This window comes from Triticum urartu, chromosome 6A, assembly GCF_056163025.1.
Source record: "Triticum urartu cultivar PI428250 chromosome 6A, HENAU_Tu73, whole genome shotgun sequence".
Taxonomy (NCBI): Eukaryota; Viridiplantae; Streptophyta; class Magnoliopsida; order Poales; family Poaceae; genus Triticum; species Triticum urartu.
In genome coordinates this window covers 365149143-365163098 of record NC_141878.1, presented here as the reverse complement: position 1 = coordinate 365163098, position 13956 = coordinate 365149143, and the positions used below count along the sequence as shown (strand labels likewise).

The following is a 13956-nucleotide window of genomic DNA, read 5'->3' as shown; positions in this document are numbered from 1 at the left end:
CAGTGCAACGGCAACGCCTAGCTCTGAGGCGTTGCACTCCTGGGATGAGCTAAACAGAGAGCAAACAAAACGCTTGCAAGTTACAGCCGCTGCGGAGCCTAGCCTGGAGGCGCCACACTGAGCAGTGCAACGCCCTGGAGCTAGGCGTTGCACTGCTCAGTGTGGCGCCTCCAGACTAGGCGTTGCACGGATGTAACTTGCAAACTGGGTCATTTTCAGGCAGAGTTCAACATTTCCTAGAATAAGCAGTCAGGATCTTTAAGTTCAACATTTCAGTCACAGTTGAACATTATTAACACAACAAGTTCAACATTGCTAAGACAACCACTCCAAGTTCAACATAACTAAGACATACAAGAGGATCAAGTTCAACATAGAGCTACCACAACTCCAAGTTCACCGACATAACAAGTTCCACATTACTACAAGCTACCACCACTTCAAGTTCAACGTTACAAATAGAGGACGATGACTAGTTCCTTGAGCGCTTTTTGGCTGCTCCCCCCTCTTGCTGGCTAACTTCTTCACCTTCCTAGGAAGAGGAACCCGCTCCCGCTTCGGCTCCAGTTCCTCCACGTCATCCACATCGTCATCCAAATAGTCATCCAAAGCTGCCATCCGCGAGGTGCCGACTGTCCTTTTGCCTCTTTGGGTGAAGTCTTCAGGTGTGTACTTGTTGATTCCCGTCCTAGGCTTTAACCTGTATGCGGACCTAACCTGGTACGTCCCCAAGGTCATATCATCAGCAACCTATGCATCAACAAAAGATATGGAAAGACCGTGTGTGAGGATATAGTTAGCAATGCATCAACAATTGGATATATATGCTCATGCCATACCTCTTGGGTGACCACACCCACATCCTCATCCTCCAAATGATCACCATGGCCCTGCCCCGAAGCGGGATCTGATGGTGTCGCCGACCTAGACCGTTTTGGTGATACATACTCGGGGTCACGACAACCGAAAAGGTTTGATAGCCGCCTTAACTTTTGGCCCTGGCACTGCAACATGTACAAGTGAATGAGACATCGAACGTAGAAACACATGTTAAGTGCTAGTTTGAAGGAGATGTGAACCTTGATGAATGCTCGAAGTGCACCTTCCCCATCACTTTTGCCAGCCGGGGTTGTTTCAAGAATAGTCTCGGTCTCATCAGCTGCTTTCTTGATCTGGGCACGCTATGAACAGAAATGGTATTAACGTGTTAGGCAAGCGAAGATGTGAATAGTGTGAATGAAAAGCAAAGAGGGAAAATACCACAAAGTTCATCATTGGAGCTGAAGGGATCACTGAGTTGCCTTTCCTGACTAATGCGTTGTACTGGTGCTGGGCTACCTCATCAAAAACGGTGGGTTCTTCCAAAATCTCCTCAGCATACGCCGGCTTGCATACCTCCACACGGGTACTTGCAAGAAACCATGTGAGATAGTTGTTGAACGCGATCGGGCAGTGCTCACGAAGCTGGACTCCTTTTCTAGCCCTAGCTTGCTCCACACTAAGCGCAAACTGTACGACATACTTCCTGTGATGCTTGTCCCAATCCTTGATCTTCCGCTGCCTTTTCTTATCCAACCTGTAAGTTAGAAACATAATATTAGCACCATCGAAACCACCGAGAAGCTGCTAAGTGCTCAAGGTTAATTATATCTTACGCGTGTAGCAACTTGTCCGTGTCCTCCCACTCCGGCGGGTGTGCCTGGAACAAACTAAACTGACGACACACTCGATGTGGGAGGTGAAGCTCAACCGCCCAGTTGCATATGAGTGGGCACCGCATACGCCAGAGATCCCTATCCCTAGTGCACATCGGATTCAGCCTGAACTCTATAGGGTTACCAAAACTGTCTCCTGTTCCATACAGCTCCCATACCACCTGCAAAATGGGATAGAATGCAAAATTGATATAGACTTACAATAGTAGCATCATAATCACTTATGCAATGTCGATTCACCTGCTCAGGCGTGATCGCATCAAGATCGCTCTGGTACAACTTGTACATGACCGAGGGATCATCTGTCGTCTCATTTAACACATCCCACTTGTAAGCCCAAGTGGGGAGCCGTAGTGGGTCGCCTTTGTCGTCCCAATCCTCGTACTTCACGGTCTTCAGGCGTCCAACCGGCAAACGCTCCCAGCTCCATATGGAAAGTGCGAGCAAACAACCACCAATACCTCCAGATGACCTACAACAGGCTTCGTCCAACCGCACATAAAAGAGAACATGGTTGAATTAAGAGCAAGATCGCATTCATAATGTAGCAATGAAGTGAAAAAGAAACAACTTCATACCTGTCTATACAAGTAAGCCAGTGTCGCCGAACCCCAACTCCAATTGCTATCGAAGACGGTCAACGCCTTCAGCCACATCCATGGAGCATTCATGCCTGTGCCATCAGCAAATATAGCCCTGGATATCACGTACCACATGTAGACACGAGCATATGTCTTGACCGTGTCCTCATTAGCTTCCTGAGGGCAAGTACCAAAGTGCTCAGTAATCCACGTGAAAGGAGCACCGGCTGCGACTCTTTCCTTCTTCTTGTCTTCTGCTGCTGGTTCCCGAGGCTCCGGAGGAACCATACCGATAAGGGCATTCATCTGCGCGCGCCACCATCAGAATCGGTGCTCATACATAGAGGATTCCCATCGATAGGAAGACCGGTGATCATAGCAATATCCTGGAGCGTCACGGTCATCTTCCCGGCCCGAAGATGGAAATTGTGTGTCTCCGGCCGCCAATGATCAATAAGCGCGGTGAGTGCTGGAGCATTGTTGGGTGGCGTCGACCGTCTGATCATCTAAATGAAAGGGAGAAGTCCTGTCTCCCTTACATACGGTGTGTATCGCTCATCATAGCGCATCCACCTAAGGGTGACCCCATGAGAACGAAGCTTCAGAGGTGCAAGCTCCTACAAACAAACAAATCATAACATTATATATGGGGCATTTGTGTTTGAAATAAACACAAAATTCATAAAACCGGCCACTTTCATTATTACTCGCTGCTCCACCGCCATAGTGTACGACCGGTGTTGTTTGTCCCAGTGATCATCGAGAAGCCAAACCATCCTAACAATTTTGAAAGAAAGCTTTCTTGTCAACACGATTATCTTTTGAATACAAATAAACTAAAGTATGCCTAGTACATACAAAATTCAAAGCATATGTATCCAAAGCATTCTTGTCAATACAAATATAATTTCAACACAAATAAACTAAACTAGGCCTACTTCATGGAAGATTTAATACAAATCTCTTTTCCATATAAAATAACATGTCAACCTATGTATCCAAACCATATCTTTTCAATAAAATATACTAAACTAGGGTTGCTAAATTAGGTATCTAATACATGCAAGATTCTAATACATGCAACATTCTAATCTAACAAGGGTTCCCCAAATCTAATAGGTGCAAGATTCAAACAAGGGTTCCCCAAATCTTCAAAATATCATACATTCTATGGATAGAAAGAAGGGGATCGGAGGAGAGTACCTTCTAGGATGGATTGGTGAAGGAATCCACGGACCAAATCATCAGATCTGAAGAATTTGGGAGAGGGGATTGAGAGGGGGAGAGGAGAGGGCCGCCGCCGCGGCTATGTTGTTTCCGTAACTGTAACTGGTGGTGCAATGGGGTGGGGGGAGGAGAGGGCCGCCACGGTGGATAAGTCACAGTGCAGCACCCGATGGCTAGGCGTTGCACATTACATGTGTGGCGCCTAGCTCGGAGGCGCTGCAGTGCTAGGTGCGGGCCCAGGGGCTACCACGGTGGACTGGCGTGCAACACCCCCAAGCTGGGCGTTACACCGTAGGGTGTGGCGCCTGCGTGGTGGGCGGTACACAAAAGGGTCAGGGGCGTGAAATAGTTTCACGGGCAGTTCATTCTGTGAATTGATTTCGTCCAGAGGTCAAAATTGTCAAATTTGCCCCGGCGGTGGGTCGATCTGGTCGCACCCCCTCCGATCCCCTCCTGTCTCCCGTCGAGGTGGTTGTCCCCTTGCTACTCTCATCTCCCCCACCCCCCGGTCAGCCTTCGGGTGTCAGTGCACACGAGCGTACACCCCCACCATCCCTTAGTTCCTCCGGGATAGTTCGGATTCTTCCATCTTCAAGGTGTGGGAGCATGAGGTTGGTCGGGAGCCATGGACAGTGTTGAAGACAAGTTGAAGCGCATGAATCTCTCAGAGGCTAAGAGGAGGGGTGTGAAAATCGGCTGGAGGAGAGCGGCAAAGCAAAAGGGGAGTGTGGCTAAAGCAATGGGGAAGTTGTTCTCTGATAAACCGGGACATGTAGGAGGTATGGAGCTGGCGCTAGGCAAGATTTGGTGCCCGATGAAGAGGCTGGAGGTGAAGGAGATGGGAGAGAACCGATTCTTGTCCCTTTTTCATCAGGAGGCGGGGAAGAGAAATGCACTGGACAATGGCCCATGGACCTTTGGCAAGGAGCTGCTTGTGATGGAAGACTTCGATCCTCGCAAAACACTAGAGGATTACACTTTCGACGCAGTGCTGATCTGGGTGAGAATCTACAATGTTCCGCTAGGAATGATGTGTTGGGAGGTGGGGGAAGACTTGGGGGAAGAAATAGGTAAATTGATGGAGGTTGATGCTCGCGAGCACTACTATGAAAATGCTTATACATAGAATTTTAGCAGTAGTGCCTGTTTGGGCACCCACGCTACTGGTATTTACCAGTAGTGCCGGCCAAAACGGGCGCTACTGCTACTGCATAGCAGCAGCGCTGGTTGGCGTGGGCCGCGCTGCTGTTTAGCGGGCCGCCGGGGCCAAAAGGTAGGCCACTTAGCTGTAGCGTGTGATTTGCGCCCGCGCTACAGCTAGTGGGCTTAGTAGTAGCACTTACCCATTGACTGCGCTGCTATTAACCCCACTACCTCCCCCCGCGCCCCCTGGCCCGACCTCATCACTCTCACTCACACTCCTCCCTCGATCCCGCGCGCGCTGCCGTCGACCCCCGCACGCTGTCGTCCCCCACGCCGGCCCTCCTCCCTGCGTCGGCCGCCCTCGCCCGCGCCGACCCTCCTCCCCACCGGCCGCCTAGCTCCCCCGCGTCGGCCTCCTCCTCCGCCTGCCGCCCCGGACCCCGCGCCGGCTCTCCTCCCGCCCCGGCCCTCCTCCACCGAGAGGTACTCCTCCCTCCTTCCTCCTCCTCCCTCCTTCCCTAGTTATAGTTATTAGAGTAGTTATTTTGAATCCTATGTAGTTGAAAAAATATAGGTTATTAGAATAATGTAGGTTATGATCGAACCTTAGCTAGGAAAGATTAGGTATGAACCCTAGTTAATTCGTATGAACCCTAGGTTTTAAAGTTAGGACAGAAATTTAGCTAGGTTTTTAATTAGGTGTAGTTAATAGAATTTAGGTGTTTTAAGTGTATTTAAAAGAGTTTTAGGTGTTTTAGTTGTTTTAGGTGTAGTTAACAGAATTTTAGGTGTTTTTTTAGTTAAAGAAATTGTTCTTATTTTTTTAGTTAAAGCAATTTTTCCTGTTATATGCAAATTTGCAGTGGACATGTCATATTTTGAACATGTCATATTTTTCCGAGTGGCCTATGTTTTGCCAGAAATGTCGATTCGTTTACATTCTGGCAAATTTCAGGCGCTCGATATGTCCTGTTTTTAGCAAAGGTCATGCCAAATTTTGCTAAGTGTTTATTAATTTTGTTTTCATAATTAAGCATTTTGTTCTCGACGTCGACGATGCCTATCTCGCATCCTCGTCGTCGACTCGGCGGAGGACTCCTGGTTGAGCCGAGGGGCCATGTCCAGGATTGGGCTCCGCCGGGCTGGTACTGGGTTGTGCTACCTTCTGGTGAGCACAGCTTAGTGAGGAGCCAGCTCGTCGTCGACCCGGAGCTTCTTTGGTGGTGGTCACGTGGGCCTGCATCGGTGGAGAGGCTTGAGTCCCCAGCGCAGGTGGTACAACACCATGTCACGGTGGAGAACGCGCACGTCCAGCGCTACTTGGTTGCGTTGGCGAACGGCCGGTTCTCCAATACCTGGCAGATTCTTTGGGGATCTCACCAGAGCTATGATCCGGTGATGGTTCCTTCTCTTTGGGTGTCCACCGCGGCCCACTGAACCTAGAGGAGCTATTATTCGAGATGTATTAGTGATATTATATGATGATCTTTGCTACAAACTACTATATATGTATTCGATGATGGATTATCAATTACCTATTAGTTATTTGCTTATTGAATGCAAAAGATGAGCGCGGTTTGTGCTACAAACTACTATATATGTATTCATGATGAATTATATGATGATCTTTGTTACAAACTACTACAAACTACAAATTTTAGGTGTTTTAGTTGTTATATGATGATCTTTGCTACAAACTACTATATATGTATTCGATGATGGATTATTAATTACCTATTAGGAAATGTCTGATGATGAAAGGCTATTTGCTATGTCCGAGTACTGCGAATATGAGAGCGGTCTGTGCGACAGGCCTCACCTGGTAGAAGGTCGACGCTTCAGCATCAAGCTCCAAGAGACCTTCGATGTTGAAACGGTACGCAACAATGACAAGTGTTTTTTTGTTATTTTTTGCACGACTTCTCTGCTTCTTCAACGTGTAATTTCCGTCTTTTACAATTCGACTAGCTTATCCCATGCCATGCAAGACGCTATGTCTTGGAGAAGATGGGTTTTGAAGATCATGAAAGAATGGAGACAAAGATAATTCAACTAAGGACCCATCATGGTTATGTTTTTGCTGTAAATCTATACAATTCTGTGAACTCATCCAATTTTGGTTGCCTGAATTGGGAAGCCCTTTGCAAGGCGTATGATTTTCATGAGGGTATGCTTCTCACCTTCGATCTTGGTGATCCTGACATCGATGAAAATGATATGACCATTTGGGTCCTTGTTGACACGCTCCTAGTTCTACCATTGTGTGAGTTTCTTAAACATATTTACTAAGTAATTTATATTGTTTATTTCAAAATATTTGACAGCTTATTTCCATTGACAGCTTATTTTCATTCTTCAAAAAATGTACGGAAAATGGTAGACAGAACCTACTACTACAATGATGAAGCACACTTAACTTATAAGGAGCAAGATGCTCTTATCGCATTTTTTACTAATCTTGAGAATTACAATAGCCATTATCAAACTCCTCCACATTATGGTCAATACGTGCCACTAGTGCACGTGTTGAACTACGACAACATCAATGGAGATATCATGGTAAGATTTTCTACTATTACGACATCCGTGCATCTTTTGCATAAATTCTTCTAAAACTAAACTACATTGCTAACTACAAAGTTATTACTATGTTTTTGAACAGAAAATCCCGATGGATTGTGTGCCTCATGTGATGTTGCCGAGAGGCCGCGTTAATGTTATGAGCTTACGGCCACCACGGCCAGGTCAGCTGCAGTATCCACATCACTCCTGTCCATACCGGATTTCTATAAGCGAGGAAGCCATGATAATAAATGATTTCAAAAAATGTTTGAACCATTGTAGAGAGCTACTTGGAAGCAACATTGTGCGTAGGCCAAGACTTGGAGACAGGATGATCTCCGTTCTTTATTATGGAGAGTCAATTTTCCTTAATGGAGAGTCAATGCCTATCTTGTTTTATGATTTTTTACCTAAGAGAGGGTAGAGTAGGTCCTATGAGAGGAGTAGGTCGTAGCTAGAATGTGTTATTATGTTCTACAATGTGTTAGAGTTGATGATGATGATGATGAGGAGTTATGATTATGACTAGTGACCAACTTGTTATATGATGTCTCATTGACGAACATTGTTTGGTGGTGATGACAAGTGGTAATGAATATGCTATTTAAACAAACTAGTTCATGATGAGTTGTTATTGTATAAAAGATATATCTGTTTAAACATGTACATCGCCAAAATGCTAAAAAAACATAAATGGTAGCAGTAGCGCTGGCCTAAAAACGCTCTACTATTACTTGAACTTACGAGTAGCGCTAGTCTAAAAACGCGCTACTAGTACTTGAACTTAATAGTAGCGCTGGCCTAAAAATGCGCTACTGCTACAAAATAGCTGTAGCGCCGTAGCAGTAGCGCTGGTGCCCGCGCTACTGGTAGCACAAAAACCAGCGCTACTGGTAAGCTTTTCTCTAGTAGTGGAGGATGGGACGACATTGGGTAAATGCTTGAGGGTAAAAGTGAAGATCAAAGTCACTGAACCTCTCATGAGGGGACTATATCTGGACGTGGAACCGGAGGAGGGGGAAGTAGGGAGTGACATGGAGGTAGGCATGACCGATGGAGAGAGGTCGAAAAAGGATAAGGAAGGGAGGATCTGGTGCCACTTTGAGTATAAATATTTGCTCGATTTCTGCTATACTTGTGGGAGGCTTGGTCATGTGGACAAAGAGTGCAGCATCAGTCTGAGAAAGGGCCGGAAAGCTGAGTTTGGAAGATGGCTGAAGTATGTGCCGGAAAGAGCTCATGTCAATGAGGCAGGAAGAACAAACTGGAGAGAAAACAGTGGTGGCAGTTCAGGCAGGAGGTATGGGTGGCTGAATAGCGAGGGGAGGTCTAGGAGTGATGTGGAGTCCTGGAAGAAATCGAGTGGAAGTGGGGGAGACAAGGAAAAGACGAGCACGATCGAAACTGAAGTTACAAGTCCTCTAAAGATCACACTGCCAGCAAGCGAGCAAAATAAGGAAAAGAGTGGGGATAAGAGCAAAAAATGTCTGAGGTTTGGCGCTTTGCAGCCACAAACAAGGCAGTCCCAGACAAGCAGGGGGACCCTTCTGCAGGGGTAGAGAGAGGAGCAATAGACACCTAGAGAGGTGGAAAGAGTGATATAAAGGGGGAACTGCATGCAGATGTGAAGGCTCATACCTTAAAAAAAGAGAGTAAGAAGGGCAGGAACGACACGTTTAAGCGTGTGTCTAGGGAGAGTACGGGGGCAGCAGCTTCAGTGGTCATCGGTGAGAAGAGGAAGGGAGAGGACATGGATATTGATGTTATGGGGGGCCCAAAGAAGATGAAGGGAGGGGGGAGTGGTGGACTGGCTTTGTTTTGGAAGAATCAAGTTAATCTCAAGCTAATTGGGTTTGTCTCTCGGTACCATATTGATATGGAAATTACTGAATTGGATGGATTCATTTGGCGGTTCACAGGGATTTATGGAGAACCAAAGCATGATGAAAAGGATAAGACGTGGAAATTACTGCGAAACCTGAAACACCAAAGCAATAAGCCTTGGCTGTGTGCCGGAGATTTCAATGAGATCCTACATTCATGGGAGAAGGATGGAGGAGCACCTCGACTTCAAGCTTGCATGGATCGTTTTAAGGCGGCTCTAGAGGTGTGTGAGCTATGAGATCTCGGCTTTGTGGGGGACACCTTCACTTGGCGAAATCACAGTCATGATGCGTCCCGGTACATTAAAGAAAGACTGGATAGGGCGGTCGCCATGCAGACTTGGTGCAAAAGATTCCCAGCATTCCGTGTCATCAATGGAGACCCTCGGCACTCGGATCATCGCCCGACAATTATTGAGCTGCTAAGCTAAGAAGGGGGTCGGCGAGGAGTTTGGAGCCCAAATTTGAAGCAAGATGGCTTGAAGAGGAGATGTGTCGAGAACTAGTTCGAAACAAGTGGGAGAGAGAGATGGCGGGCAGTGACAAGAAGGTAGCAGAGGTGACAAGAGGAGTGATGACATACCTTGTTGATTGGAGTAGAAATATCCTGGGGGACCTAGAAAAGAGAATTTGCAGAACAAAGAAGGAGTTAGAGCGGTGTAGACGTGATAACATTGGGCCGGAGCAAGTTAGGAGGGAGGAGGTGTTGCGATTCAAGCTTAACCGGTTGGAGGAGCAAAGAGAAACCTATTGGAGGCAACATGCACATGTACATTGGTTGAAGTGCGTGGATATAAACACAAAATTCTTCCATGCAGCAGCCTTAGAGAGAAAGCGAAGGAATAAGATTAGAAGGTTGAAGGAGGATGGTACGGTGGTGGAGGAAGAGGGGGCCGTGAAAGATGTGGTGACTAACTACTTTTTGAATCTTTTTACCTCCCATGCAGGTACGAGGACGAAGGAGCTCTTGGGTAACGTTGACCCCCGAGTGACTCCGCAAATGAATGCTGATACGTCTCCAACGTATCTATAATTTTTGATTGTTCCATGCTATTATATTATCAACCTTGGATGTTTTATATGCATTTATATGCTATTTTATATGATTTTTGGGACTAACCTATTAACCCAGAGCCCAGTGCCAGTTTCTATTTTTTCCTTGTTTTAGAGTATCGCAGAAAAGGAAAATCAAACGGAGTCCAATTGACCTGAAACTTCATGGAACTTATTTTTTTGGAAGGAAAGCAACCCGGGAGACTTGGAGTCCACGTAAGGGAAGCAACGAGGAAGCCACGAGGCAGGGGGCGCGCCCACCCCCCTGGGCATGCCCTCCACCCTCGTGGCTCCCCTGACATACTTCTTCCGCCTATATATATCTCCATATACCCTAAAACGATCGGGGAGCACAATAGATCAAGAGTTCCGCCGCCAGAAGCCTCCGTAGCCACCGAAAACCAAACTAGACCCGTTTCGGCACCCTGCCGGAGGGGGAAATCCCTCTCCGGTGGCCATCTTCATCATCCCGGTGCTCTCCATGACGAGGAGGGAGTAGTTCTCCCTCGGGGCTGAGGGTATGTACCAGTAGCTATGTGTTTGATCTCTCTCTCTCTCTCTCTCTCGTGTTCTTGAGGTGATACGATCTTGATGTATCGCGAGCTTTGCTATTATATTTGGATCCTATGATGTTTCTTCCCCCCTCTACTCTCTTGTAATGGATTGAGTTTCCCCTTTGAAGTTATCTTAGATTGAGTCTTTAAAGATTTGAGAACACTTGATGTATGTCTTGCCGTGCGTATCTGTGGTGACAATGGGATACCACGTGATTCACTTGATGTATGTTTTGGTGATCAACTTGCGGGTTCCGCCCATGAACCTATGCATAGGGGTTGGCACACGTTTTCGTTGTGATTCTCCGGTAGAAACTTTGGGGCACTCTTTGAGGTTCTATGTGTTGGTTGAATAGATGAATCTGAGATTGTGTGATGCATATCGTATAATCATACCCACGGATACTTGAGGTGACATTGGAGTATGTAGGTGACATTAGGGTTGTGGTTGATTTGTGTCTTAAGGTGTTATTCTAGTACGAACTCTAGGGCTGTTTGTGACACTTATAGGAATAGCCCAACGGATTGATTGGAAAGAATAACTTTGAGGTGGTTTCGTACCCTACCATAATCTCTTCGTTTGTTCTCCGCTATTAGTGACTTTGGAGTGACTCTTTGTTGCATGTTGAGGGATACTTATGTGATCCAACTATGTTATTATTGTTGAGGGAACTTGCACTAGTGAAAGTATGAACCCTAGGCCTTGTTTCAACGCATTGCAATACCGTTTACGCTCACTTTTATCATTAGTTACCTTGCTGTTTTTATATTTTCAGATTACAAAAACCTATATCTACCATCCATATTGCACTTGTATCACCATCTCTTCACCGAACTAGTGCACCTATACAATTTACCATTGTATTGGGTGTGTTGGGGACACAAGAGACTCTTTGTTATTTGGTAGCAGGGTTGTTTGAGAGAGGCCACCTTCATCCTATGCCTCCTACGGATTGATAAACATTAGGTCATCCACTTGAGGGAAATTTGCTACTGTCCTACAAACCTCTGCACTTGGAGGCCCAACAACGTCTACAAGAAGAAGGTTGTGTAGTAGACATCAAGCTCTTTTCTGGCGTCGTTGCCGGGGAGGTGAGTGCTTGAAGGTATATCTTTAGATCTTGCAATCGAGTCTTTTAGTTTCTTGTTTTATCACTAGTTTAGTTTATAAAATAAAATTACAAAAAAATATGGAATTAAGTTTGCCTCATACGCTTCATCTTTTTAATATCTTTCGTGAGTATGATGGAAAGGAAAATTGTGCTCAAATGCTAGAAGAAGAATGCATTAAAATGTTTGGCACTAAATCTTTGAATGATGAGCATGATTGCAATGTTGTTAGTATGAACTCCTTGAATATCCATAGTACTAATGATGATTGCAATAGTTATGATGATAATGTCTCCTATAAACATGTCAATTTTTGTGGAGTGCATTGGGTTTGTAAGTACACACCAAATAGGGAAGATAGATATTGCAAGAGGCATAAGTACTTGGAAACTAAATTGTTGCAAGAAAGGCTAGATGATTGTGCTGAAAATTTAAATTTTCTTGGCCATACTTGTGAGCTTTGCAATGAACATAGTCATTTAACCATCCGATGCAAATTGTTGGATGATCTAATCATGTCCAAAAATTGTGATGAGTTGATTTCCCTTGCACATTATAATGAACTTAGCTTGCTTATGGGTTGCGAAGAAATGAAACATATAACTGGGGATCTTCCAGAATTTTCCCATTATAAACTGCTTGGCTTTGATCTAGAGAAAATTTATGTGTTGTGCGGTGAATTGCATTGAAAATCCTTATATTGCCAATTACATAAAGAAAAGAAAACAAATAGAGGACGAAGAGAATACTAACGAAAGGGAAGAGACTTCCCAATACCCTTCTATTATTTCTTATGATGAATCAGGTAACGAGGAGGAGCCTCCTATTCAACCAATCTCATTAATAAGGAGCTCCAAAAATAGGATTGAACCCACACATGATGTGGTGAGGAAGAAGAAAAGAAAAATAAAGAGAGGTAAAAAGATATCTCTCCCAAATAATGCTGCTCCTATTACTATTGTGCCTCATGAAAATATAATTGTGGAAGATAATGATACTTCTTATGATCTTGAAAATCTTTTTGGCACTTGCTTGGAAGAATATGATAATTGCTATACTATTGGTGCTATCCATACTATTAATGATGAGAGTGATTATGCTTATGATATGAAAAGGCCCAAGCTTGGGGATGCTATGTTTGATGAAGATGATATTTTTAGTCTCCCAAGTTTTGATATGCAAATTTATAATGATGATAGCATGCCTCCTACTTATGATGATTATTGTGATGATACTTATGCTATAAAAAGTGGTGATTATATTTATAAAACTTGTCATGATTATGGTTACCCCTTTTCTGAACATTACTCTTTTAATGTGGAAACAATTTATAGTATTCGAGTTTCTTATGATACTCCCACTATTCTGAATGAGAAGAAATTTGCTTATGTGGAGAGTAATAAAAATTCTATGCTTGTAGATCATGAAAAGAATGCTTTATGTGATAGTTATATTGTTGAATTCATTCATGATGCTACTGAAAATTATTATGAGGGAGGAACATATGCTTATAGGAATTTCAATAATATCAAGTTTCCTCTCCATGTGCTTAAAGTTTTGAAGTTATGCTTGTTTTACCTTCCTATGCAAGTTGATTCTTGTTCTCATAAGTTGTTTACTCACAAAATCCCTATGCATAGGAAGTGGGTTAGACTTAAATGTGCTATTCATATTATTCATGATGCTCTCTTTATGTTTCAATTCTTATCCTTTATGTGAGCATCATTGAAATCATCATGCCTAGCTAGGGGCGTTAAACGATAGCGCTTGTTGGGAGGCAACCCAACTTTATTTTTTTTCCTTGCCTTTTGTTCCTGTTTAGTAATAAATAATTCATCTAGCCTCTGTTTATATGTGGTTTTATGCTTTTAATTAGTGTTTGTGCCAAGTAGAACAGTTGGGAAGACTTGGGGAAAGTCTTTGCGATCATGCTGTAAAAAAACAGAAACTTTAGCGCTCACGAGATTTTCTGCCATTTTTTATTGGACAGTGCTATTGAGTTAATTATTTTTGAATATGATTAATAGATAAATTCCTCACTTCCATAAATTTAGTTTAGAATTTTTGGGGTTCCAGAAGTTTGCGTTAGCTACAGATTACTACAGACTGTTCTGTTTTTGACAGATTC

General features: G+C 44.4%; 1 protein-coding gene across 1 annotated transcript; it reads right to left on the bottom strand.

Annotated features, from left to right (window-relative positions):
- Positions 1-429: 429 nt before the first annotated feature.
- Positions 430-3021, bottom strand: LOC147965270 (serine/threonine-protein phosphatase 7 long form homolog). Its single transcript, XM_087530384.1, has 9 exons — positions 3004-3021; positions 2836-2913; positions 2304-2473; positions 1956-2187; positions 1656-1876; positions 1261-1576; positions 1080-1181; positions 840-1004; positions 430-750 (listed from the first exon to the last, which is right to left on the bottom strand). Exons 1-9 carry the CDS (start codon positions 3019-3021, stop codon positions 430-432), a joined length of 1623 nt encoding a protein of 540 aa, XP_087386510.1.
- Between the last annotated feature and the right edge of the window lie 10935 nt (positions 3022-13956).